At 53.3% G+C, this 27,417-nt stretch overlaps 3 protein-coding genes across 4 annotated transcripts in view; 1 reads left to right on the top strand and 2 right to left on the bottom strand.

The window, feature by feature from the left end:
• GOSR1 (golgi SNAP receptor complex member 1) overlaps positions 1–4,497 on the top strand; it is a 28,726-nt gene extending 24,229 nt beyond the window's left edge. For both annotated transcript variants that reach the window (XM_054287299.1, XM_054287300.1), the window contains exon 8: positions 556–4,497. In XM_054287299.1, coding sequence (XP_054143274.1) covers positions 556–680 — 125 coding nt within the window. In that variant the 3' untranslated portion in view covers positions 681–4,497. The remainder of the gene's footprint in view (positions 1–555) is intronic.
• Positions 4,498–15,331: 10,834 nt separating this feature from the next.
• Positions 15,332–21,665, bottom strand: TRARG1 (trafficking regulator of GLUT4 (SLC2A4) 1). The gene is made up of 3 exons (XM_054287347.1): positions 21,260–21,665; positions 16,343–16,475; positions 15,332–15,803 (listed from the first exon to the last, which is right to left on the bottom strand). The coding sequence occupies exons 1-2, from the start codon at positions 21,647–21,649 to the stop codon at positions 16,344–16,346; spliced, it is 522 nt and encodes a 173-aa protein (XP_054143322.1). The 5' UTR covers positions 21,650–21,665; the 3' UTR covers positions 15,332–15,803; position 16,343.
• Positions 21,666–24,215: 2,550 nt separating this feature from the next.
• Positions 24,216–24,938, bottom strand: BHLHA9 (basic helix-loop-helix family member a9). Its single transcript, XM_054287510.1, has one exon. The coding sequence runs from the start codon at positions 24,936–24,938 to the stop codon at positions 24,216–24,218; it is 723 nt and encodes a 240-aa protein (XP_054143485.1).
• Between the last annotated feature and the right edge of the window lie 2,479 nt (positions 24,939–27,417).

A 27,417-nucleotide genomic window follows, 5' to 3' on the forward strand; every position in this document is an offset into this window, starting at 1 on the left:
ATAGTGGAGATTAAAATGGTAATTGAGGTTGCTGCTACAGGACATGAAACAACACGACCACACACTGCTGCTCTCAAGGTGAAGAAAAGGAAAGTTTATTTTCTGACTCCAACATTTTTAGTTTTCCAAAAGTGACAGTGGATTGGAGGGTGAAAGTGCCACCTCTCCAATGACACTGGACAAACCAAAAGTCCATCAAATTCTTCTTCTCCATAAAAGAATGCAAAACAATGAGTTATTTACAGAAAGTGTGTGAGAAAGTTTGCTACAAGAATGTAAACATCAGAAGGCTCAGAAAATCTTAAAAAATCAGGGTGACAGAGGTGATCAGGTGGTGAATTGTGTGTAACTGTGAGCTCTGGGCTGTTCCCTTTTCTCTGCTGATCTGCAGTCACTGAAGTGCAGTTGTAATTCTGCTCTCCATCCACCAGCCTTTACTGCTCCTGCTTCCTCCAGCTTGGGAATGGTCCCAGTGTTGGCATTTCCCCATCCAGCCTTTGGGGCTTGTTGGTGAATCCCTGTTTGTGCTGTGCCCTTGACTCAGAGCCCTCCCAGACCGTTTTCCAGCCGTGAACAGCCTGATCCAAAGGATCAACCTGCGCAAGCGCCGCGACTCCCTCATCCTGGGCGGCGTCATCGGCGTCTGCACCATCCTGCTGCTCCTCTACGCCTTCCATTGATGGCTGCTCCCCCCTGGACTCTGCCAAACCTCATCACACCCTTCCCTCCTCCCAGCCAAGGAAAAGGGACTCGGGGGAAGCATCAGACTCGCACAGCCTGCTCCTGGCTGGGGCTGTCAGCATGGGTGTCTGGAGCTTCTGATGGTAGCCACTGACACTGGGCTTGGGCTGAAGCTGCAGTGTTTCTCCTCCCCTGCTGTTCACCTTCCTTTGGGTTAAATTTGGTGGGATTTGTTTGTCTTTAATTCCCTTTCTCACTGCAAGGTAAGTGCCCATGGGATGCTTAACCAGGACTGGGGGAGCAGTTCCAGTGCTCAGCAGTGCTGGGGAGGTTTGGTGCTGGCTGGGGAGTGGGAGAGGATTAAGTTTGCCTTGTGTGGAAGCTCAGCAGGAAGGCTTTTCCCTCTAATCCCAGCCCAGTACTGAATTTCACCCTGAGAGATGAATATTGCAGCTTTAAGCCTTCAGGTTGCTTTACTACTAAATACGTGTTCTGTAATTCTTTTTAACTCCTGGTTGAGATTCTAGTTATTTCTGCATAATTCATGCTGTGAAAACTGTGCTTCACACAAATCCCTCAAAGTTAACAAAAAAAAGGGGGTTTGTGTTCACTTTTTGCACAGAACATGAATATGAAAGTACCCTCTGAGGGAGATCATAAGATTTTTTGTGGCTTTAAAGGGACTGACAAAGTCCCACTGTGTAAAAAGGGAGCACAGTGTCCCAGCAGCTGTTTACTCAAGTGTTCAGTCATCTGAAAAGTGACCAAACATGAGTTCACCTGAAGGAATCTTTTGGGTGCAAATACTTTCATTTTGGCTGGCATAATAAAAGATCTTTATAAAGACACAATAAGCAGTTTACAAAGCCTATACTGTAATTTAGGTGAAGTTATTCTGATAGTGCAGGTAAGAAGGATATGATCTAAACTGTTGATTGGAAATGAAAATGATGATGGTTATAACAAAGGTTTTGAACATAACTCCTCCTAGCAAAGAGCTGACTGTATGAATAGTGAAACAAGTGTTACTTACCATTATCTGGGAGGGCAAAAACTTTTTCTTGGTCTGGACAGGCAAAAAGAACCCTGTTGTTTGTCTGTAAACAAAGCTGACATCTGCACCTTTGGTACTGCAGCTTCCCAGATTGCAGCTTTTTCTGCTCTTTCAACAACACTCTTCCATCTGTCATATCAGAACCCAATAAATTCAAGCCTTGGCACTGAAATACCTTTCTAAGAACTTGATTAACTCTTTTCACAATCCACTTAGAGTGCTCCTAACAGATTCCATGTATTCCATCTCCCACAAATGTCACAGAGTCCCCAGGTTCTCCTCTGGAGCAGAGTCCAGCGGGATGGACACAATTTTTTACTTCATTTTATAGTGCCTGTGAGCTGGAGGGAATAGAGACTTGTGTAGTGTGCAAACCCACACTGTTACACCCAAAATGTCTGGATTTAAAGGCTTCTTTGCAGACTTAATAACCCTCTGCTAAAAAGTCAACAAGGGCTTCTAATCAGCCATCCTGCCATTGGGATTTGGAAGCATTTGGAATTAAGATGTGTAAAACTGTGGGGCTTGAATTTGAAATAAAGGATGATTATTTGGTTGATTTGGGAACGTTCCCATTTGGAGATGAAGTGTTTATTAAGGGGGTTTATGAAAAAGCTTGATGGATAAAGGAGGGTTATTAATGGATCTGTGTGTTGGGAGATCAGACTCTCCCTGTTGCCTTTTTTTTGATTCCTCCTCCACCCTAAGGGACCCTGATCAGCACTTGTGCATCTGTTTAGGATTTGTAGGATTTGGTTGCTCTATAGTTGGCAATATAAGATCTTCAGTACCATAAATAAATCCATTTATTTAATCTTATAACAAGTCTTTTTATTGGACTTAACTGATTATTTGGTGCATATATTTAATCTTATTGTGAAAAAGCTGCTATGGAAAATATGTAGATTATAATAAATATGTAAACATAATTGATTTTTCATGTTATGAAAATGTTCTGGAGGAACTGATATATTTTAGTATAAAATAATGGAAATATGCTGAATTATCTCTGATAAAGCTTTACTGGAAACGGTTTCGGTGTTGGCAGCCCCTCCATGGTTTTTGTTTGTGCTGGTTTTGAGTCAGTTTTGTGTTGAAAAGTACATTTAATTATCTTTGGAGTTTTCCCTTCATCATCATCTGGCAGAGCGAGCGGGTGTTGTGCTGTGCTCCCTGGAGGGATGTGTTTGCATCTGGCCCAGGGAAAGGCTTCCAAATTCAGGAGAATCAGCCTCATAATTCATCTCTAACAGCCTGGACCTCGGTCAGGACAATGGACTGGAAAATGAACACAGTGGATTGGTAGCATTCTGCCTCAAATCCCAAAATACAGGTTTGTGTGTCTCCTGTTGCTAAATGTGTTCTTGGAGTTTTTCATTCTGTGTGGTTCCTCCTGCTCTGAGGAGAAAAGATGTGGTTAAAGAATCCTCATTCCTGCAATTCCTGCCAAAGTGGCGGTTTCCTAACTCAGCCCAGCAGAAGTGTGCTAAGAAAATCATTGCTGAGCACTGGATTGAAGGGGGGAAATCCAGGGTATTTTACAGGATGTGTTTCACACACACAGACTCTCTTTTTTAATTTCTGCTTCATCCTTCCCAGCAGATAAGCAGCTTCTCCAAACCTGGCCAGGCGCTGGAGCACGAAGGATGGTGTTGGTAATGTTGGTGCCACACTTCACACATGTGGGAATATTTTTATCCCTGTTCTTTAGGTTATTTTTTACCTGTTCATCAGATCCTCAGTCTCTGGTGCTGCAGCAGAGCATTGGCATTTGGGCAACACCCAGACCTGTGTCCACAGCTGTGGCTTCTCCCCAGGGCACTGCCAGGGCTTTGACCTTCCGGGGCAACACTTTTTTCTTAACCAGTATTGATTTCAGGAGTTTTGCATATCAAAGTGAGGTATAAATTACTGCTGGATTACTGAGTAATCAACAAGAATTTTCATTCGTAGCTCACAAGTCCTTTCGTTGCATTGTCTTAAGATTAATGTGAGAAGAGTCAGTTCCTTGCTGGATGTTGGCAATGAAAGGGCAGAAGTAGATTTTTAGGTGATGTGCAAGTGTCAGGTGCAATGCTCACTGCTGTCCTGCTGTGTCCCCTGAGGTGCTGCTTTCCCAGAACTGCACAGGGAGCTGGGGCTGCTCCACCCCTTCTGATGGTGCAGCTCATTTAGTCACAACTAAATGAGAGTTTTAACTCTCTAAATGTAGCAACTTGTTTCCCAAGATCACCTGAGGCATAACCTTTTCCTGTTTTTACTGGTTTTGTCCCAAAGCTTTCATTTGAGACAGGAAGGAGAGGGCAACAGCTGTCAGTGCTGAAGGAGGAAATTCTGGAAGTTCTGGAATTCCTTATAGCAGAATGGGATTGTGGAATGTGCAGGACAGGAGAATGCAGTGAGAGGCACAATGAGCCACAGCTGAGCCAGGTCACATCTCCAGTGCCCTCTGTGCCCTGCACCTCTCCTGGCACTGCACATTTGAGTGGTGATGTTTTAATTCTGAGTACAGAAGCAGCTGTTGGTCTGTGTGGTACTGAGTGAGGAAAGCAGTTCAATAAACACTCTACACCCAAAACAAAGCCCTTTCTCACAAAACATCCCATACCTTGTAAATGAGTTTCTGATTGCACTTTCTGATTATTTTTTTTTCTTTTTCATACACGTTCTTGAAACTTCTATTGTAACTGTAATTATTTTTGTTCTCACCTATTGTGCATTCTCTGTATGTATTAAATTTAAAAAAAGGCTTTGATATGTAATTTAATAATAAATTAGAATTCTAAGCAAGGTGCTTCCTTCTTTCTCCCCTTGACAGTCTCTGCCTACCTAAACTTCAGGGAAGATGCAGAGGGGATTCATCCCACCCCTTTGGAATTGTCTCTGGACATACAAATCAGTGTGTTCTGACACAAAACCTGTGTTCTCAGGTTTTATATCAAATATCAGACGTGGTGGAACCTTTTCTGACCCAAAATGGTTTGGGGCCTGTGTTCCTCCTGCCTGGGAGGGGGCTGATTATACTCGTGGTGGCTTTCCCTGGATTTATTTTTTTGGTTTCTTCACCAGCTGGAACAGGGATGGTTTTCTTTAGAGGTATGTGTTAAAAGGAAGATCTCTCTCTGTGAATTTCTGTTTTCAGGACAGAGGGGACTCTGTTACCGTGACGTTTTCCAGCCCCATTGTGCTCTGCTCCACCTCCCTGGTTGTTCCAGCCAGGCAGCATTGTGCCTGAAGGATCCACCTTGTGCCTGCTGCTTTTGCAATCAATGCTAAATGTTTCAGTGCCACTCCAAATCTGTATTCTCAGAGCAGCAGAGCTGCCTGCTGTTGTGGTACCTGGGAGTGAAGAGAGGGATTTCTCCTTGCAGAGCTGTCGTGCTGTGCCTGTAAACGCTGCCTTAAAGCAGGGGTGCATCTCTGTATCCTTAATGCCTGCTAAATATTCAGGAGTGACCAGATGCTCTCCCAAGGGGAGGCTTTGACTGTATAGCTCAAGCTAAAGAGAGAAACTTCAAAAAAACTTCTGAAAATGGAAAGGCAGTTCTGGTTCCAGACAGTGGGAGTGCAGTGAGTTTTTCCAGTTGCGGCGCTGGTAATAAGTGGTGCATAAAATTCCATCTTCGTTTGGATTAGAAAGTAAATTATTAATGGCACTGAATCCTTTTTTCCTGCTGCCTGTACAGTCAATAATTTATAGTGGCACAGGCATAGGATATATATTTTTAACCATCCCCCTCCCAGAGCAGCGTTGTTGGCGTTGGGAAGCGCTGTCCTCGCTGACAGCCTGGGCGCAGTGGCTGTTCTGCATTATGGATGAGCCTTTCCCCAGCAGCTTTCCTGCTGAAAGGGAGCCGAGCCCTCCATTAGAAATTCACACCAGTGCCTTTGTTTCCTCCCTTTCACCGAACGTGGGCGGTGTACAGCGCCGTGAACTCGATTTCGGAGCGTTTTAATAGAAAACCTCGCTGTTTACAGTTGGTGTTGCCGTTTCCCGAATGCCAGCCTTTCATCCACCATCTCCAGGTACAAAATCCGTGCTGCCAGCGCCGTGCCTCGGCAGCTGGGCTGTGCTCATTAACGCTGGAGCCTGCTGTCGCCTTCATCTTCCCCTGGCTGCAGCTCTGCCCCGCTCCATCCGCAGCCCTTCCCCTGTTCTTTGTTCCTAATGGGACCCTGAGGCTTTGCTAACCCAGATTCCAGAGCCAGGCGGGAGGAGCCTGGCTGGAAATCAGAGCCCCCGCACCCCTGGAGCAGCGTTTGCCATCCTCTCCTCGCGGGTTGTGCTCTGGTTCTCTCGGTTTTGGCACCCGGTGGGTTTGGAGAGGTCTCCTGCCATCGGGGCCGTTCACATCTTACATCTTGTGCTGCTTTGTCTGCACTGCCCATCCCATTCTCCCTTCATTCCTGTTCAGACATTTCAAACACGTGGATTTTTTTTTTTTTTTTTTTTTTTTTTTTTTTGGTTTCATAATTTTCGTTTCTTTCTTAAAAATGCATCCTTTGAACTCCGGAAGGGTTGTCCAGGGTGATTGGAGCTTATCAATCAAAGGCAAACCTGAAGGAAATTCACTGATAACCCCTGAGGTGCACGATCCCAGCACGGGGCTCTCCCACAAATGCTGCAAGCAGGGATGGTTTCAATGTTTTATTTCTTTTCTTATCTCCCTTGCCCATACCCCTCCGTCTGATGCAAGGTTCTTGGAAGTGGGGACAATATTCTTCATCCTCCGTGTTTCTAAAGCTGCACTGAAAATAGAAGCTGCTCTCTGCAGGTTGCAAAGCCCCATTGAGCTGCCAGCTGTACAGTGGAAACTTCCCCAAGATGTTCGTGGTGCCTGTGCCTGGGCATGTCATCTGCTACACAGCCTCCTGCTCCAAGCTGTGCTGAGCTGGCTCCTTCGGGGTGAAATGCTGCTGAAACCTCAGCTTTTTAAAGGGAGCCTTTTCTAAAGGCTCTGCAGGATGCTCGGGAATGTTGCAGGTGTAAAAAGAAATCGTGAGTAGCTGGGAAAGTGCTGATCGGGTGGCCCTGGCAGGTCCAGCTTTAACACACAAACCACAATTTATCACTTTAAAAAGTGACAGGACCCTGCAAGGACCTTGTCCCCATTGGAAATCGCTGGGATCCTTTGTGTGTGCCCCAATTTCAGTGTCAGGGGAGGCTGGAATGGGGCTTGGTCAGCCTTGATGTGGGACAACACCCGAGTGCAGGAGGGGGGACTTGGGGATATTTCCCTGCTGTGCTGGAAATGCAGCTCCCTCTAGGTCAGGCATGTATCACCAGGGCTAAATTTACTTCAAAATATTACTGAGGTGGGGAGGTTTGTGACTCAGGCCTAGAAAAGCATGCAGTGCTTATGTAAAGAAATAAGTTTGGAAGGAGGCAGGAGGGGGCTCTGGCTCCAGCAGGGACCATTCCTGGTGTGTGTCTGCCCTCTCTGCACAAATAGATCTTTGTACTGGCAGCAACTGCACCTCCAGGCTGTGTGTTCCTTACAGCAGGATCTGCTGGCCAGCTCTTCCTGTGTTTCCAAACATTTCAGCAAATGTAAATAATTCCCAAGCCTACGCTCTGGCTTAGGTGAAATTGTTTTAAAATGAAAACCAACAAACACAGTGGGATGAGAAGTTATTGCAATAGTTCAGGGTGATTTCAGATCGAGCTGTGCCACCCTGGGAGGGCAGAGGAGGGATTCTGCTGTGGGGATTTTGGAATTTGGATCCTTTCCATTCACTCAGAGGTGTGTGTGTTGGAAAACCTGAGTTCCTGCAGTCAGCTTTGCCGTGGCAGGCAGGCAGGGTTGGCCATCCTGCAGCACCACCAGCATCCTCAGGTCTGACCACAGCCACATCCCGGGGGAATGAGCCTGTCCCACTCCTCCTGAGGCAATGGGGCTCCTTAACCCAGCAGCCAAGATCCCTCTGCAGCCCCTGGGAGGTGAGTCCTGCTGGGCTGGGAGTTCTGGGCAAAGGAAGAAGAGCTGTTAACTCATTTTTTTAGGACAATTCAGCTGTTAACTCATTTTTTAGGAAAATTCAGCTTATACCCACTCTATTTTGCAGTCAAAAATCAAAGTAGAAATAGAGCATTGCTTTAAGACAGGAGCTCCTTTTGTTTTCCTGCTGTTTGCTGCATACCTGGGCCAGCTGCTCCAGACCAGTGAGGAATTACAGCACACGGTGTCAGGGACTGGCTTATTTTCCTGCCCATCTGGAGCTGATGAAATGATCCATCTGCATTGATCCTTGCTGGGAAGGAGGATAAAGCAAGGAGTTTATGAAATTATACCTGAGATCAAATAATTGGAAGAAAAGGCTTTGGAATCCTCAGGCTGTAATTAAAGATTTCCAGGAGGCAGCGAGGTGCAGTGAGCTCAGCAGAAGGAGCATTTTGCTGGGAAGTCTTTGCTTTGCTTCATGCTGTGTGCTATTAAAGCAAACAACTTCACAAGCTTCAGAAGCACTGGCAGCTCTTGACCAAGAATAGCATCTCACATCACAGCTAAGCTGGAGACAATGGGGGCCAGCAGTTGTCGGTTGGTTGGGCTTTTTTAGCCCATAAACGAGGTAGCTGAGCTCATGGAGAAATCCCCATTTCTCTATTTTGGGTGTTCTGAGATGTCTCATCTTCTGAAGGATCCAGAATTGAGCAAAAGTCCTGATTTAAAGCAGATCTGCTGCTGCAATTCCCACTCACCTGGGCACGCCAGGCTCTCCTCCAACACACAAACCCCAAATCCTCACCGCCTAACCCAGGCTTGTGCAAAGTCTACCAAACTTGTCAATTCCTAAAGAATTCCCCTGAGATGTGACAGAAACAGCCACCATGTGGGATCTGGTGGAATCCCCATCCCTGGGAGGCTCAGAGGCACAAGGAGGTGGCACCTGGGGACGTGGTGGCACCTGGGGACGTGGTGAGCGTGGCAGGGCTGGGCTGGAGGATCTCAGAGGGGTTGGATGAAGTTGGATGATCTCAGAGGGGTTGGGTTGGAGGATCTCAGAGGGGTTTGATGATCCCAGAGTGGTTTGATGATCTCAGAGGGGTTGGATCATCTCAGAGGGGTTGGATGAAGTTGGACGATCTCAGAGGGGTTGGGTTGGAGGATCTCAGAGGGGCTGGATGATCCCAGAAGGGTTGGAGGATCTCAGAGGAGTTTTCCAGCCCCACTGATTCCATGCTGAGCTGGTCCAAGGGCTCTGTGGGGATGTGGAGCTGGGGCTGTGTCACTCCCACTCTGTTTGCAGGGACAGCTTTGGACTGGGTGCAAGGTGCAGAGCTGCAGATCAGCTCCTGTCTGCAGAGGGGAGGCTGGATCTGGGTAGGGAAATGGGGAGATGGAGCCTTTCAGCACCCTCACAAAGACAAATTAATTTCATTCATTTTTTCTAAACTCTTTTGTTGTTGTCCATCAGGAGTGTGTTTGGTGAGTTGCTTCAAATATTGATGTCCACAATACACCCAAATTTAATCTTTTTTTCAAATCTCTGCAGCTAAGAAGCTGCTCTGTGAGCAGGGAGAATTTGGGGCGCAATTTTTCTTTTTGGGCCATGCTGGGGGCTCTGCACACCAGGGCCAGGATGTTCATGTGCTGCTCATCCCTGCAGCCCAGGGCTCCATCACCTCCCCAATGACTCCTGAGAGGCTCTGAGAGAGCCCAAGGAATCCCTGAGCTGCTCATTCCCAACAGCAGCAGCATTAGGAGCCAGAGAGAAAATGGAAATGTTCTCCCTGGGTTTTTAATTCCTGGCTGGAACAAAGTCATGGAAACCAGTTGAGGAGCTGGTGGCCAATTTTCTGTCCTCTGCCTGAACCCCAAATTCATTCAAATTTATCAGAGAAGAGAAACCCAGGGAGGGGAAGGGAGAGCCCAGAGTGCTCAGCAGAGAACGTGGAACGTGGAAATTGGACATGAACCTCCTGCTGTTCCTGTGTGGATCTATTATACATGAGCCCATCAGAGCAGGGTATTAATAAAACAGGAGCTGAAGAGCTCAGCCCTGCCTTGTTCCAGGGAAACATCAGAGCCTGGGCTGCCCTTTGAAGTCTGGGGCTGCAGCTGGTGACATGGTCAGGGTGGGAATCTCAGCACTGGAGGGGAATCTCTGCACAGCCTGGGGGTTCTGTGGGATTCAAATCCTCCAGGACAAAGCCATTCTTCTTTTTTTTTTTTTTTTTAAATTTTTTTTTCCTGCTTAGTCTTCTGGCTTGCTGGATGCTTTCAGCAATGCACAAAGAAGGCTGAAGATGGTTTAAAGCAGCCTCAGACTCAGCATCTGCTCCTCCAAAGCTCTCCCCACCAAGACTCCTCTGTGCCTTTTGTTGCTCACAGGTGCCACCAACCCAAACCCTCTTGGCTTTGCTGAATCATGGGGAGTAACTCACACTGGATTTTCTAAATATCTACATTTTGTGTCCCCACCAGGATAGATGAATGTGGCTCTGCAGCCCCAGCTGTGCACACAGTGCTGCCTCTGGGTGGGGAGATGCTGGGCTGAGCAGCAGAGGCTTTGTGCAAAGCCAGCCTTGGTGTAAAGCAGGAGTAGCTGCAGTGTGGTGTCAGCTTGGACCTGCATGGGTGAGTAATGAACTTAGGGGAGGTTTGAGCAGCTCCTGGGCTGTGAAGCTGAACATCAAGTTTAGGTGCTGAACATCAAGAGCACTTTTAGGTTTAGGGGCTGTTACAAGGGGAGGATGCCTTTACATTTTATTTGCAACCCACTGCACCCAAAACACCAACTGGTTGCTCTCAGAGTGTGAAGCAATCACTGAATGAATTGGATTAATTTTTTTTTTAGCTTGGATTATTTCCTTTTTCTCCTCATTTAGACAGAAGAAACCAGTTCAGCTTTGACCATGCATGTTACATTTTAATTTTTTTTTTTTCTCATGCCAAGAAATACAAAGAAAGTTTATAAGATATACCATACCATCCTGCAGAAAAAGAAACATTTGTCAGCAAAGAGAAGCACCCAGCTGCAATTCCTGGTGTGTTCATGCTGTGTGTGAGCTGTGGCTCTCCCAGTGGGGGGATGGACCCTGCAATTTCATGCCAAGGATCAAACCCTGGCACCTTCCAAGGGCTCCCAGGTGGTGCCAGGGCTGCCTTGGTGAACCCTGCACTCGTTCCCTTTCTGATGTTTCTTATCCTGGATGGGTATTTATAGCTTGGGATTTTTTGCTACCTACTGGTGTCAGCAAATGCTTTACAAATATTCCCACTTTGAAAAGGCTGCTGTCCCCCCACATCCCCTGGGACTGGGCCCAAGCAGGGGAGTTCTGTCCAAACCTAACTGGTTTCTGCCAAAAATTAAAGGCTGTGTACTGAATAAATCTGAATAATTTCAGCTTGAAGGGCAACCCTGGTTGTGATAACAAAGCAGGGCAAGGGTGGATGCAGCCTCTCCCTGGGCTTGGAGGGAGCAGAAGTTGAGATTCCATTTTATAGAAAAGGCAGGATCTGCTCCCCTTGTCTGCATGGAGAAATCTGTGTGGGCTGGAGGGGGTCAGAGCTCCCTGAGCCCAGAGATGAACCCAGAGATGGGATCCCATTGCAGCAGGACCTGTCCCAGTGACAGCAGGGGCAGGAAGGGCTGAGGGGCTCAGGAGAGCTCTGGGATGGGGATGCTGAGGGGACAGGGTGATAAAACCACGAGGGGAAACTGGAACAGGGTGAAACGCCAGCCAGAAAAAGGAAATCCATCCTTAACAGCAAATTTGGGGGTGGGATGCTGAGGGACAGTGTAGTAAAACCAGCAAAGAGCAGGGAGAAAGGGGGAAACTGAAACAGGGTGAAACACCAGCCAGAAAAAGGAAATCCATCCTTAACAGCAAATTTGGGGATGGGGATGCTGAGGGGATAGTGTGGTAAAACCAGCAAAGAGCAGGGACAGAGCAGGAAACTGGAACAGGGTGAAAATATCAGCCAGAAAAAGCAAATCCATCCTAACACAGCCAACTTTGAAGTCCTCTGGTGGCTTTGTTTCCCCTGGTGGGGCTCAGATCCCTTTGGTGCTGCTGTGACCCCACTGACAGGGCCAGACCTTCCCTGACCCTGGGTCACTGGGGCTGCTACAAAACCAGGAAAAGTTTATTGCTGGTTCAGCTTAAAGCTTCAACCCAGCCTTGATGCAGCCAGCAGCCCTGCTGTGGCACCCCATGAGCCCAGCTCTGCCCCAAATCCTGGCACGGAATCTCAGGGACAGCAGTGCCAGGGAGGTGCCAGCAGCCCCAGCTCCATTGGGAGAATCCTTCCCCTGGATCTCCATTTTTTCCAATCCTTCCCCTGGATTTCCATTTTTTCCAGTCCTTCCCCTGGATCTCCATTTTTTCCAATCCTTCCCCTGGATTTCCATTTTTTCCAGTCCTTCCCCTGGATCTCCATTTTTTCCAATCCTTCCCCTGGATTCCCATTCTTTCCAACCCTTCCCCTGGATTTCCATCCCACCAGGAGCCGACACTCGATGGTGGCTCCCACTCCAGCTCACATTTAGAGACATTTCCCTCCCTCTCCATCCCCTCAGAGCTCTCCTCCTGCCAGCTCAGCTGCCCTGGGCTGGGTTGTCCCCCTGCTCTCACCTTTCCTTCACCAGGGGGGAGAATTTGGCCAGGATTTTGTGCCTGTTTCAGCTGTAACCCTGCTCAGGTGAGTGCTGAGGGCTGGGGGCTCTGCAGGCTCCTCCTTCACCAAAATGAGCAAATTCCACCCAAAAAGAGCCAAAGAAGGAGCTGGGCTGGGGGATGGGGAGAGCAAAGTGGCAAAACTTTGCAAAACAGGCTGGAAAATGTGTGGAGAAGGTGGTGGAAGAGCAGGGAAAGGGATTTTGGGGTGTCCCTGGAGAGTTTGTTCCTCAGGCACTGCAGAGGCAGGTTACAAACAGAGTAAATATTTTGTCAGGGGGCTTTCCTCTGGATTTAAATGCAGGATAAGAAGAAGGAAAAAAAAGCTGAATTCAAGGGTGTAATACAATTGTGTCTAGTCAGGAAGATTTTAGAATGAAAGAGATTCAGTGTCTTAGATTCAGTGTCAGAGTTCTTCTCCTTTGTTAGACTTGACAGTGAGGTGAGAAGCATCACCTGAGCTGTCCAACGAGACAGGAGGCACAAACAAATCATCACCCTGGGGTTTTTGGGGAAATCTTCTGCCTTTTCCTGCATCCAGGGGGATCCTGGTGCCTCCACTGCTCTGTGCTGCCCTGGCCTGGAGCATTGCAGCTGCATCCCAAACCCCATCTCTGATCTGGCTGCAGGAATCCCATTTGGAACCACATTTGTTTAGATCCCACTAAAAAAAAAAAAAAAAAAAAAAAAAAAACCCCACAGATTCCAAGGAAATCTGTGCTCATCCATGGTTCTGCTAAGGAGGAGGATGAAAAGAGAAGAAAATGGGGTTGGTTTGGGAGCAGCTCAGAGCCTGAGCTTCTGCCATCCCTGCAATTAGAGCAGTAATGTGAGCCCCCCTCGTGGGGGGTGCCAGGGTTTGATCCTTTGGATGCAGGGAAGCACTTTAGATGAAAGGCTTTATAAAATGATAAAAGAGCATTTAAATCCTTACTTAATAAACGCTCAGCGCTTTCAAGTCCTAGAACTGCCTCCAGCACTTTTCCCTGAAAAAAAGGGCCCTTCCTGCTTCCTGGGCTCTTCCCATCAGCTGAATCCCAGCAGCTCCAGGGGCAGAGGGCAGGGAATCAGGGACAGGCAGCACTGCCCTTATGTAGCTCCAAGAAAACCCCACATGTCCCCCAGCAAGGAGCTTTTGAGTCCAGGAGTTAAAGGAGGAAACATTTGGGGGGTTTGATGGGGTTTCAATAGCCATAAAATGAATTCTGACCATCCAAGGGAGGGTTTCTGAAGGGCTCAGGAGGAAAAGAGGCAGCTCCTGGGCAGAGGATGGAGGAGGGAGCTCCCACCCAGCAATGCTCAGCACTCCCTGCTTGCTGAACTCACAAAAGATAAATTGCAAAAGGAAAAGTTGCAGATTTGGTCCGTTTTAGGTGCCAGCAGTTTGTGATGGAGTGCTGGCAAAGGGGTGGATGGGAATGGAGCCCAAGAAGGTGCTGTAGTGATGTGCTATTGCTGTGAGCCCCTGGCACCCCTTCCAGTGGAGAGCAAAACATTGACAGCATGTCTGGGGGATTTGGCTTCCTCACCCCCTGGATTCAAACAACATCTAGAGGGAAAAAAACACTTGAAAGAGGAGCAATCAGAAAAGGTGACAGGAGAATTTTCACAGAGATGCCTGTGGCTTTGCACATTAGTTACTACAGAGTAACTACAGGGTGGTTTACACCCACCCCTGCCCTGTGCTAAGCCAGGTGCCCACTCAGGGCCCAGGGCAGGGGCCAGTGCCAAGCAGTTCCCATCTTGGGAGGGTTCTTTTGGTGGATTCTCCATGTAGACAAGCCAGGGAAGCATTGAATTTGCTCTAAATTTGGGGTGTTAGGGAGCAGAAATGCCCTGCAGGGCAGCATTTCTGAGTCAGTCCATGCTCTCAGGCTGTGACACAACAGAAGGGTGAGGCAGTGCAGCTCTTGGTCGTGTGTCCCCAAAGTTTGGATCAAAGAGCCTCAGGGAGCCAATGGACGTGGCCAGAAGTCACAAAGCCTGGCTGAAACAACAGGCAATGGAGCTTTGCATAGTCTGGGTGGGTGGGTGGGTGGGTAGAGAAACAACCCCAGGGAGGCCCCACAGCAGCGAGGAGAAGGGCTGGGGCTGGATGGAGCCTCCAGGGGCAGTGGGTGCCACAGGGATGGGCTGGGGGAGCCAGGGGCTGTGGAAGACGTGGCAGGGCCTGTGGTGCCTGCAGACAGAGTGGGAGGAGCAGAGTCTGTTTTCTTGTTGTGGTAAATACAAAACATTAAAAAATAATACAACAACTCCTGGAAGTGCCCCCAGGCAGCTCCGGGGGTGCCGGAGATTTTCAGAGCTGTGTGAGGGGTGCAAGGAGAGGAGCAGGAGTCTAAAACTGCTCCGTGCCCCTGGAACTCTCCTGGAAGGCCCTAAGCTGAAGCCGCAGAGGGTTTTGGGGTGAGCACTGGCAGTGCTGGGGGCTGGATCACGCTGAAGCCTCTGCGTGCCGTGGCATCGGGGGTGAGTGGGTGGAGGGGGCTCTCCATGCCCTGGCGCTGCTGCTGGGCATCCACCAGGCTCTTGTCTCATTGTCTCAGTGCCAGGGGTGCCAACCTCCCTCTGGGTGCACAGAGAAATGTGGGGGTTCACAGGGAACGCCTGATTTTGCCTTCCTTTAGAAAGCCCACCTTGGGATGGGGGTGAGGAGGAGTCCGGGGTTCTCATGCAGCAACATCCTCCTCTGCCAGCTCTGAGATCTGCCCTAAGTGATAAAAGAGCTCGTAGGAACAGACATGGAGAACATTCCCAAAGGCATGCAAATGGTCATTGTCTCTTTTTTTTTTTTTCTTTTTTTTTTCTTTTTTTTTTTCATCAAAAATACAAAAGCACCCACCACATCCTCCAGCTTTGGCGGCTGCGTTTCGCTCGGAGCAGAGCCGTGGTCCTGCTGCAGCTCTGCTCTCCCTCCTCCTCCTCCCTGGAACAGCTCTCAGCTCCTGATGGCAGTTTGAGCTTTGTTTTTGCTGTTTTGTTTTGTTTTTTTTTTGTAGAGACAGAGAATTTGACGATTTAAAAACCAACAACCCCCCAAAAATCCAGTGACTTGTGCCAGAATTCTCAAGAGGACTCCTCAGAAACGTCCCGTTCTCGCCTTGTGTTTTCCTTCCACAACCAGCTTCCTTCTGGAGACTCTCTCCTCCTCTTGCACGAATGAGGTAGTGGATTTCCCCCTTCTCCTCTCCTCTCCTCAGTGGCCTCTCCCATTGCTCCTCAGGGTGATTTTTATCCCGTCCCTGGCCCAGGCTCATTCCCAGGAGGCGGTGAATTGACGCATGCGTTCCTTCCGACGGCGCTCCAGAGCAGACTGTCTAGGGCTGCCCACCTACACTGTGACAATTTTTGTTTTGTTTTGTTGCAAGGCTGAAAGTAAAAACCCCAAAAGGAAAGTTGTCTTCCTCCTCTTCAAGGTATTTGCATGCTGAAACGTCTTCTAGGAAGCTGTAAAAGAAAGAGTGGCTTAGGGCAGCTCCCCGCAGGCAGCAGATGCTCCCCTTACTCTCCTTTTGGGTGGTTCTGAGGTCCCTGTTTGCCTGAGCTGGGCTGATTTTGGGGGATTCCCAAGATATTTTGGGGTTGTATTTCTGGGCAGGTTGATTTGTGTCCTGAAACCTTTCTGGTTTTACAGCACTCCACTCTTCTAGACCCAACCACAGGCTTTGCCTTTCACCAGGGAGAGCTTGTGTGGTCACCAGGGCACTTTGGACAGCAGAGGAAGGCTTTCCGTGCTGGCCATTTGGGCAAAAATCCTACTGGGCAATTTTTCCAGTAGAAAAGCGTGTTTCTACTGGAAGGAGCCCATTCTCTGAGGTGTTTTTTAGGTGTTTGAGCAGCTGGTGATGGCCAAACCAAGCTGGAGTCAGCGCCCTCCCACTGCACTGAGCTGGGAATGTGGGGCAGGTCTGTCCTATGCCCTGGAGCTTGGAGCCAGGTGAGGCTCCTGCAGGAGCTGGGCTGAGGGGAGGAGAGGGAAGGGTTACCTCAGATGCTGAGTGAGATGTAGAGCACGATGATGATGGCCCCCAGCACGATGGAGACGATGCTGAGCAGCCTGGCCATGCGTCCCAGCCGCCGGGCGCCGTCCGTGTCCCCTTGCTGGCCGCTGTTCCTCGACTGGGGAGACACAGAAAGAGTCCCTTGAGAGGGGCAGCAGCTCCAGGGGTGACTCCCTGCCTGTAGAACCCCACACTGAGCCCCATTTTCTATCCTGCTCCTTAACTGGCGATCGCTTGGTTCCTAAGTAAAAAATGAGGATTCCTGGTGAGGGAGCAGCATCACTGCTGGGGACAGGTCCTCCTGATCCTGGTCCTGCTGGAAAGGATCTCCTGGGCATCCTGCCCTTGGCTGGGGCAGCACCCAGCACTCAGCACAGGGCAGCTGTGAGAGGGTTTGTGCTGGAATTACTCACCGTGCGTCAGCATTTGCTGCCAGCCCGGCCCCTGGCACCAAAGAACCTCCCCAGGTTTGTGCAGCGCCCTTCTGCCACCCCCAAAACCCATTGGGAAGGGAGTCTGGAGGGAGGAAAAGTGGGTGAGGGGGTTTAAGGCCTCTTGGTGATATTTTCACCTGGTTGGGAAAGCTTGGAGTGAGGGGAAAGGAAGCAAGGTGGGATAGGGGGAGAAGGGAGCCCAGCATCCTTGGTCCAGTGGAGGAGTTGGGAAAAAACCCCCTAAACTTCACTGGGAGTGGAGTTTTATTGATGATTTAACTGCTTTGAAGCAGATATTCCTCCTTTGGGGCTGTTTTTATGTATTTAACACTGTAACATGGGTTAAAGGCTTCTTCCCCTGGCCCATCCATCCCCAGCCAAGCTGCCTTGGAGGAGAACAGAGGGGTCTGGGGCAAACTGTGGGGCAGCAGCCCCCAAAGCCCTGTGCTGTGTGACAGCTCCTCCCTTTGGAGCATGGCTGCTAAAACTGGGGAAATTCTCAGTTTAAAAAAAAATGAGTGTACTAGTTAAAATGAGTTAAAGGTGGAAATGGATTAAAGCAACCCCAGTTTCCTTTCAAAAAATGTGAATCTCAGAAATAGCTGTGACGGAAAGGGTCCCCTGCCTCATGTTAAAAAAATAAATAATGAGAGCAGGGAGGTTTAGGTCAGCTCCAGTAATAATCATGAAACATCACAGAGAATTGAACCAATAATTGATGTTATTGCCCCATTTCCCATTCACCCTGCTTTAATTCCTCTGCCTCTTGGCAGCACCAGAACATCCCGGGCTGTGCATGGGCAGCTGCTCCGTAGGAAAAGCACAGCTTTGGAGGTTTCCATGTGCTCCTTTGAGTTTGTATCACCACGAAAATAACCCAGCAGAGCCCCAAACAGGGGGTGGCTGCTGCCTCTGCCCCCTGCCCACGTCCTGCCCCGCTCAGGAGCCTCCCTGGGCAGGGCTGTCCCCAGCAGGGACACAGGAGTGCTCAGGACCTCGCTGCTCCTGCTCTCACCAGCAGCTCTGCCAGACCCACTCTGAAAGCAAAGGGATGCAGCCAAGAGCTATTTTCATCCCAGAACAGGAGGTGACAAAATGAAGCCTCATGGGTTGGTGGTGAGAGATGGGGAGGATGCAGGAGCCCGGGGATCCACAGGATCCCTGCCCTGCTCACTGACAGCTCCAGCTATGGGGATTTCAATTTTCAGGCTCTGGTTTTTTTTAACAAATTTTGCAACAATATTTTGGCCGGGTGTGGGTTAGATTGCAGAGAAATATGCAGTTTTAGCTGTCTTCCAGGCAAAATTCAATGTATATATTTATCACTACAGCTTCTGGAAGTGTTTACTGCTCATTTATGCTCCACAATTATGAGAAACACATCAGCATTGGCATGGGCTGTTTAGCAAGAACTTGGTACTGTACATATATTATTAATCAGAGTGGAACAGTTTGATTATAGCTCTCTAGTACCACTAAACCCCTGTTTTGCTTTCCACATAAAAACATTAACATCTTGTTTATTAATCGAGGCTCACCAAGGCAGAACATCTCCAAAAAGCTCGAGGGCTCTGGGGGAGTGAGTCACTGTGAGAGTGCCAGGGGACTCCCAGCTCCAGGAAATCTGCAGGGCCTGGGCAGTGGGTGCTGTTCTGCAGCCCCCAGGGCCAGGTGAGCCTGGGTGACTCAGGGATTATTAATTTTACCTCTTTCCCACTGCTGTCTGCTCCTCTTACTGCCCAAAATGGGTTTTTTCCCCTAAGTGGCCTTGTGCAAATGAAGGCAATTACTTTGCTGTGCTGGTCCCAGGGATGGGGAAGACAAATCATCCCATCCTCTTCCCTGCAATCCCTCCCAGCTGATGAACTGGTTTTGGATGCTCTCTGCTGCCGTCCACCAATTACCCAGAATAAATCATTAATCCTGGATACTTGGGGTTTTTGTTGAGGGAAACATTCCAAGAGAGGCATCAGTCAACTCCAGAGTGAGGCAGACGATGGGTGAGGGCAGCCTGACTTCTCCCACATCTTCTGGCAATGACAGAATTTATTTTGGATACCAAGTGCTGTGCAGAAGTGCCCTTGATGTTACTACGTGGTGGTTCTGGATGGATTTTTTAATTTTCCTTCATTTATTTGGAGTTTCGGGCTCTGGGATGTGGCTGCTTTGCACTTTGGTGGGAAGAGGAAAGGATTCAGAGCAGGAATGCAGGGTGGGTGTGTGGTAGCCAGCATTGCCCTGCAATCCTAGGAGATGGGATATCCTTGTCCACAGTCCCACTCCCTCTCTTGGGGAGCAACCTGAACCCTTCAGAACACCCAGATCACCACTTGGTGAGGAAAACACATCCAAGAGTCCATGGAGAAGCCTCCAGGTAATTAATTTCCATGAAATCAGTGTTAGCAGGAATGAGCTGGGGATGGCTAGAGCAGGGTTTTTTCCACCTCTGGCCATAGGCCCTGTTGGGATCTGAGAGCAGCTTTTGAAAAATGATTTATGAGACACTAAGCTCAAAAGCATTCATTTACTTTCCTCTCTGGATGCTGCTTATTACCCAGGAAAGAAAAAAAAAAAAGAAAAAGCTTTCATGTGCAAAAGCTTTGACTGAGGAAAGAAAAGCACAATGGCAGAGCCAAAGGAATGTCAGCACATTGTGGAAAGGTGCTCCTGGTTCCCCAGGCGATGGGAATCACAAAAACCTGGTTCCTGCTCAGACCTGGGCATGATCAGGCACACCTGGGCTTTGCTCTGAGAGAAAAGCTGAGCCTGGGGGGCACTGGGAGCTCAGCTCCTCCCTGCTGTGAGGAGGTGAAACATCAACCCCTGCCCTGGGAGCTGCTCCAGATGTTCCCTGGCTCCTCAGGGAGAGAAGGGGGATGGATGGATGGATGGATGGATGATTCCTGATCATTCCTCATCCTCAGCCCTGGCTGCCAGGTGGGTGTGTGGAGCAGGTGATGGTGCAGGACTAGAGAGGGCTGGGATCATTAATTAAAGCACAGGACAGAGAGTGCAGGGGCGGCTGTGCAGGGGCCAGAGGATGTGCACTGGCTGCTGGTGTGCTGTGTGTGCCATGAACCTTGTCCTCAGCTGAATGCACCTTCTGCCTCCCTTCCCCAGCTCTGGCTGAGCCCTGGGCAGGGCTGCCTTGGAAGCAGAGGGCAGCCCAATAATCCCATTGCCTTGCTGCTCCTGCCTCCCCGGGCTGTGACAGCCACCACTCCATCTCAGCCTGGCTGGAGAACCAGCTCCTGCTCTTTTCCCACTGTTAACTCTCCTCCTGGTGTGGCCCAAGGCACATCCCCACGCCTGCAAGGGACAGAGTGAGGATCTGTTCTGCATGGAGGCCAATGTGGCTGGCAAATCCCCGTGAGAGCCCTTGTTTATTACCACGGATATGCAACTCCCAGCTGCTTTCCCTCTCCTTGCAGTGCAAAGCCAGACAAGGCTGGCTGGCTTCCCTGGCTGCTGCCTAAACAGGCTGTGCCACACAACTGTACTACGCAGATGACAGCTGGCACTGGCAGGAACGATGATTCCTCCTCAAAATGGAAATTGGTCTCCCTGGAGGGCTTTTTGTGGCAAGTGCCCGTGCCTGCCTTCAAGTTGTTGGTGGTTTTTGGGGGGAAGTGCTGGCTGCGTGTGCCCCTCGGTGTATTTCTGTGTGGTGAGCAGGTAATGGAGCTGATTTTCAAAGAAAAGGTTTGCCTTTGTTGCAAATCAAAGGCATGGGAGGTGCTGGGTGTGTACAAGAGAGCAGCATCTGCTGGGGAAGGGGGTGGCTGCGCTTGTAGGGCTGTGCTGGCTGAGCCACCTGTACCCGAGATGGGTGGGAGGCCGGGCTGCCTTCATTCTCCCCTGCTCGGCTCTTGGTGTATTTGCTGAGCTCTGGGGGATGTTTAATGGAGGAAAATTGCTTCTCCGGGGCGGCTAAAGCAGCTGCAGGTGCAGCCTGTCCCTTTGAAGAGCCTGAGGCCAGGCAGGAGCCTCCAGCCAGGGTCTCCCCGGTGCTGCAGGGTTGGGCTGGGCTCGGAGGGAGGTCCCTGGTCAGCGCTTTGCCCGCAGCTCCTTCCCGGGGAATCCCGCCGAGTCCGGGAGCGCTGCCGGGGGACGGGGACCGCGCTTCCCGGAGCCCTGCCCTGGCATCCCACCCCCTCTGCATCTCCATCCCGCCGCCTCCTTCTCCATCTCCATCTCCATCTCCATCTCCATCCCGCCGCCTCCCCGAGCGCTGCCCCGGGCTCGCCGCCGCTCCCCGCCCGCCTGCGCCCGCCCGCGCCCCCCGGCCCCGCACCGGAGCGCGCTGCGGGAGCCGAGCGGGGCGGCCCAGCCCGGCCGAGCGCTGCGGGAGCCGAGAGGCTCCTGCCGGGGCTGCAGCACCGCGGACAGCTCCGGGGCGGCCGTCGGGGCGGGGGAAGCCGGAGCGAACCGGGCGGGTCCGAGCGCGCCCGGCGGGTCCCGCACTCACCATGATGGAGAAGACGAGGGCCACGATGTTGATGGGCCAGACGGGGCAGAAGCAGGAGAAGATGGCGAGCACCAGGTAGTCCCGAGGGCGGCCCTGCTCCGGCGCCGCCGTGCTGGTGGCCGTGGACGAGGCTCTGCCCAGGCTCAGCCGGGACGGCGACAGCGGCGGCGCCTCCAGGTGCCCGACCGACACCGACTTGTAGCCGAGCCCGTGCCCGTTGCGCTCCGTCTCGCCGGGCAGGGCTGCCGTGAAGGATTTGGAGCCGCGGAGGCCCTTCTCCTCCCGGCCCTCCGTCGCCGACAGCAGCTTCTCCGTCTCCTGGAAGCGGGTGGGCAGCGCCGTGCCCGAGCCCGGGCCCGGGCCCCCGGGCGCGGAGCCGGTGCTGGCCATGGCCCGGCGGAGCGGAGCGGGCTCGGGCAGCGCCCCGCCGCCGCCGCCGCTCTGCGCTCGGGGCCCGCCGCCCCGCGGGAGGCCGAGCCGGGCTGGCCCCTCCTCCGGCTCGGCCCCCGGGGCAGGATCGGGGCCGCGCACCGCCCCCGGGGTGTCCCCGGCCCCCCCTGCCCGCGCCGCCTTCCCGCGCTCGGCCCCCGCCCGCCCCGGTGCGTGCGGCCCCCGGGGATGCGGCGGGGCGGAGCCGGGGAGTCCCCGCCGCCTTCAGCCCGGCCCAGCCCCACCGACCCCCGGCTCGTCCCCGGGGCTCGCACGGGCTCTGCTCCGCTGCAGCGGGACGTGAGAGCCCAGCCCGAGCCGGCCCCGCCCGTGTCCGCGGGGCTCGGGGCCGCCTCCAGCCCCGGAGGCGCGGGGGATGCCGAGAGCAGCGTCGTGCGGGGCACGCACAGCATTGCTGTCCCTGCTGTCCGCTCTGTCCCTGCTGTCCCCGCTGGCTGCCAGCCTTTCCCCAGGCAGCTGGGGGACATGCGACGCGGAGCAGAGCCACGAGCCCCTCATCTCTGCGGAGAGGCTGGAGCTGCCCCGGGCAGGGTGTGGGAGCCCTCTGGCTCCAGCCGCTCTGGGAAAGCATCGTCCCAGGCACAGGGTTGGGAGAGGCTCTGGGAACGCCGTGCTGAGCTCGCCCTGCCCTCGCTGTGTGTGGGTGACCGTGGTGACACCACAGCTGGGGACAGGGACACCAGATCAGTGCCACACCACGGCCCTACACAGGACCTGCAGAGCAGAAAGTGTGCCTGTGCAGCGTGAGTTACATCTTCTCCACCCTTGGGAGCAGGGATGATGTGAGGGACAGGAGGGAGGGCTAAAACAACCCTCAGAGCCTGGATGCCTGGAAAAAATTGATGTTTTCCATCCATTGTGTATTATGTTTCAGTTCCAAATTTGCCAGGGGTTTCCCTGGCAGTGAGTGCCATCTACGGGGCACACCCAGCACCTTCTGCCTCCCCGAGAGGTGCCCAAGAGCCTCCTGCCATTCGGGACCTGCTGCCCAGCCCTGCCCGGAGCCTTTTCCCATCCCACAGCCTCCAAACAGAATGAGGAGCTGCAGTTTGTGAGTGTGGATCTGAGAGCAGTGGGCTGACCCTGCTCGGGGGGGTCTCACGGGGTTTTGGTTCCCTTCCACTCCTGCCTCTGGGACCGTTTGTTTCCATCTGCCTCTCTTGGGCTGGCCACCAAAGCTGGGGTGGGAAAAACAGGGAGATGCAAATTCGGGAGGAGGGTTCCTTCATGAGCTAGGGAGCCACTGAAACATTCTTTGCATGCTGCTCTTGCTGGGCTCTCACTCCCCGTGTGATGGCTGCTGACAGGGCAGGGCAGGGCCATGGGAGAGCCCGAGCAGGGAGATTCACCCAGATCTGCAGGGAGAATCAGGATTCCTTCAGGGGATGTGGCTGGAGGCCTTTCTCTGGCCAGGGGAGCACCTGTGAGAGGCTGGAGCCAGGATGCCTCACGCCATCAGCACTTCCAAGAGGCTCCTTTGCTGAGCAAAGAGCTCTCTCTCCTGGCTGCCGCCAGTTTTCCTCTGCTCCTGGATCAGCTCCCCTGTCCCACCAGGGATTAAGGAAGGAGGAGGAGATCCAGGTACTCAGCAGCAGGAGGTCGGGGTGGTTGTTCCAGCACATGTCCCTGGGCAGGGAGGGAGCTCAGGCTGCTCCTGGAATGGTGGGAGCAGAGGGGCTGGGGGAGCTCTGCAGGGCTCAGCACTGTGGGAATCCCACGGTGCAAAATGTCCTGCCCAAAACGCTGCCAGCTGTGGTGTGTGTGGCTGTAAATCCCTGCCTGATTCCTGCAGCAATTCCAGTTTGCTGAGCCTCGGGCAGGAGGGAGCCCTCGCAGCTGCTCCAAGCTCTCCAAGCCAGAGGAATGGAACCAAAAGGGACCTTCTCAGTAAAATTTCCCCTTCCTCCCCTCCACCCTGCTGTTGGCCCGTCCCAACAGAGCCACTTCCCTGGCACCAGAAGGAAACCCCAGTTGGATGGGTGGGTTTATGAAAGCCGACATCTGTCTCCCCTCCCGGCCTCGCAAATCTGCCAGGCACAAACGTCTGCACCAATGAGCTTAGCGTCAAAAGTGGCAGGGAGGGCAGCAACCTCTGCCTGCTCCTGCTCCCCTCCTTCACCGGCGGCAGCAGAGCCACCGCCAGCCGGGGCTTTAGCGTCATCCCACGGCCCATCTGTCCATCCCACACACATTAACAGCCGCTGCCCTGCTGCCGGGTTTGCAACTCGTGTTTTCTCGCAGAGCAAGCCACAGGGAATAAATAACAGCGGCGATCGAGACCTCGCTGTAAGGAACACAGAGCCGGCGCTTCCAGAGGAATTCCCACCTTCCCGCAGAGGGGAGACACGCAGCAGGGTCCTGTACGGAGTGTGAGGGCTCTCTGAGCCCGCCAGCATCGCAGCTGGGCTGCACATCCAGCAGCGCTTCCCTCCCTCACCCTGCAGTCCCTCCCGCTCCCCCCAAGTGTCCCAAGGCTCCGTTACCAATCCAGGCACGGCCCTGCGGGTCACTGCGAGGGGAGGCACCGCTGCTGTCCCCAGCCCTGGCAGTAGCCCGGCTGCCAGGGGACATTCCCGGCCAGGGGCTCTTGCAGGCTGCCCTGAATCGCTGAACCCGTGAATCGCTGCTGGCCGGGGTGCGGGGTCCCGCCGGAGCCACAGGCGCGATTCTCCTTGGGGCTCTCGTAGTGATGGAGCTGCCGCTGAAGGGGAAACTCCGCGCTGAGAGGGGACGGAGGGCAGCGTGTCCCGGCAGGAACGGGCTCCCAGGACAGCTGGGGGCGGCTGCCCCTCGGCCCCGGCTCCTGCGCGGGGACCCCGGCCCGGGCGCGGCACTCGGGGTGGGCGCAGGGCCAGCAGCAGCCGGCGCCGCGCAGGGACAGCGACAGAGCCGCGATCCGGTTGATGGCCCGCCGGAGGGTCGCGATTTTGGAGAGCCTTTTGCCGCCGAGGTCGTGCTTGAGGGCCAGGCGCAGGGCGTTGAAGGCTTGGTTGTAGTCCAGGATCCTCTTACGCTCCCTGACGTTGGCAGCCATCCTCCTGGCCTTGGAGCGCACCGGCCGGCTCCTCTTCCTCACCTTCATCCCGTCCGTGTCCCCCGGGCTGCAGTCTGCTCCCCTGCCTTGGGACACCCACAAACCCGGCCTGTAGCGCGCCTGGGGCGCGTCCCTCGCGTCCAGCTCCTCCTCGGAGCTCTCGGGCCCCCCTTTCCCCGCGGCTGCTCCGGCCATGGCAGCGGGAGAGGCGCTGCTGTGCTCCTGCCTGCCGAGGGTGTGGGTGACACTCCTGCAGGGACAGGAATCCGCCTCTAAAGCCTTCAGCGGGGCTCGTCACGTGTCTGCCCCGACCCTCCTCACCTGCCGCAGGTGAGGCACAGGGAGAGCCCTGCCTGCCCCCTGCTCCAGGGCTGGGGTGGTGGGGTGCTCACAGATGCCTGGGAAAGCACCTCCACCAAACACACCTGCTTTAGCGTCTGCTGATAATTTGGGCACTGCAGGAGCTCCCCCGTGCTGCTCTGCCCTCTCCTCTGCTGGCCAGAGGTGGCTCACCCTCGGACAGGCCATGCCATGGTTCTCATGGTGCTGTGAGGCAGAGAGAGCCCTGAGGGGCACCACCAGCCTGGCTCTCCCTTCCCCTGCTCACCGGTCCTGAGCACCTCTGGTGTTTCTCAGCTGAGGGAAACTGAAGCACGAAATGGTGCCACTGCTGAGGAAAGCAGCAAGTCTTGTGCTTGGTACAGAAGACGCAGGAAAGGAGCAAGTCTTGTGCTTGTGTAGAGATCACAGTGCTGGTGAGCTGGGAGCATCCCTGGGGACAGGGGGAGGTGGGTCCTGAGCAGAGGAGGTCTGAGGTGAGTCCTGGGCAGGAGCTCTGAGGCGGGTCCTGAGCAGGAGCAGGAGATCTGAGGTGGGTCCTGGGCAGGATTAGAGAAGGTCTGAGATGAATCCTGAGCAGAGAAGATCTGAGGCGGGTCCTGAGCAGGAGCAGAGCTCTGAGGTGGGTCCTGAGCAGGAGCAGACCCCCGCAGGAATGTGCAGGGCCTGGCACGCCTCTGCCCCGCGGAGCAGGAAGCAGGGATGAGGCAGGGGGATCAGGGCAGTGATAAAAGAGCTGAAGTGCTGCCTCCTCCGGAGCCTCCCTGTCCCTTCCCGCAGCCTGGGGGCAGAGCTGTCTGGGCCGGCGCTCCCGGCCCTGCCCGGTGCTTAACTTGAGGATGGAGGGGCTGAAAGCAGCTCCTTGTTTCCTGCATCCCGAGCTGGTGGGATGAGGGGCTGGCCAGGTGCAGCAGGTCCGGAGGCCATGGGCAGGGCCGGTTCCCCAACCCCTGAGCAGTGGGGGACAGCCACGTGTGTTTGCACATCATCCCATTAGCCAGCAGTTGCTAAATGCCTTCCTGTGCCAGGGGTGATGCTTTGAAAAATGGCCCGGGAGCAGTTCTGACAAATTGTTGGGGAATCTGGTGAAAAAGCAGAGCTCTGGGAGAACGTGCTCCTCCCTCCTTGATCCATCCCTTCCTATCTGATCATCCCAGCTCATGTTTGATCAATAGCCACACTTAGTAGGGGGTTATTTGTCTATTGCCGTTCTCCTCTCCTGGCTCTTTGAAGCTGGAGCTGATTTAGGTGCCTCTGCTCCAGGAGCCCAATAAATCAGGAGCCAGGGCCTCGGGGACGGGGGGAGGATGAGGCAGCAGGACTTCAAAGGCAGGTGAAGCTTGCAAACATCTTTGAGCACTCACCTGTGCTCACTGTGAGCCCCTTGTTCTCCCCAGCATCTCTCTCTGCCAGGCTTGGAGGCTCCCCAACCACTGATTTACCCAGAGAGCTCAGTTCAGGAGCCAGGGGGTGTTTGGAACGCTTGAGTGCCAGCAGGACATGGATGTCAGATCCACCTACAGACGTGCCTGTCTAAAACCCAGCTGAGCAGGACAGATCCCTGCCATGGGGGTGTTTTTGCTGGTGTTGGAGGTCAGGAGGGGCAGTCCAGAGCAGACACAGAGCTGGCTGAGCTGGCACAAAGCCCGTCCCAAAGCTGTCCCCATGCCACCCACAGCCCTTGGGAGCTCCTTGGGAAGCACTGCCAGGCTTTATGGCTCTCTGGGCAGCCCTGGCTGCAGGGATGCAGCCCCAGCTCTCAGAAGGAGGCAAGGCCAGACCATAAATCACAGGGAGTCTGATGCCACCTGTAATTAGCACATCCCTGGGCCTTCCCCACCTCGTCCTGGGCGCTTCCGACCCAGGTGCCCATTCCAGGCTGGGAGGTCAGCAGGAACACCCCCCAGCCCTGCTCCCCCGGCCCCTGCTGATTTATCACCCTGTGCTGCAGAGATTTATGGCCTGAGATGGGGAGCAGAAACGTGTTGTGAGGCTCTGCCGGGCCCGTCTGCCTGACAGATGAGGGAAGAGCAGTAATTATCTGTCGCCACACATAGATCAGGCCGTTCATGGCCCTCCCCAGCCTCCAGGAAGGGGTTTGGCCTTTGGGGACTCCCCAGCTCCCAGCCTGTGTCACTCTGGGCTGGAGCACTGCTGAGTGCTGGGCACCTGCCCGTTGTCACAGCTCAAAAGGTGTGTTTGGGGTATGCATCCCTAGCATTGCTGCTGAGCTCCTGCAAGGAGCCCTGGGCTGGCTGCCACGTCCACCCAGCACCCCCAAACTGCTGATGCTTCCATGTGGGAGCTGCTGGAGCCACCTGGGAGCACTGGAGGT

This window comes from Melozone crissalis, unplaced genomic scaffold, assembly GCF_028551555.1.
Source record: "Melozone crissalis strain CALT ecotype California unplaced genomic scaffold, PUWL_Pcris_2 ptg000057l_1, whole genome shotgun sequence".
NCBI classification, from domain to species: Eukaryota; Metazoa; Chordata; class Aves; order Passeriformes; family Passerellidae; genus Melozone; species Melozone crissalis.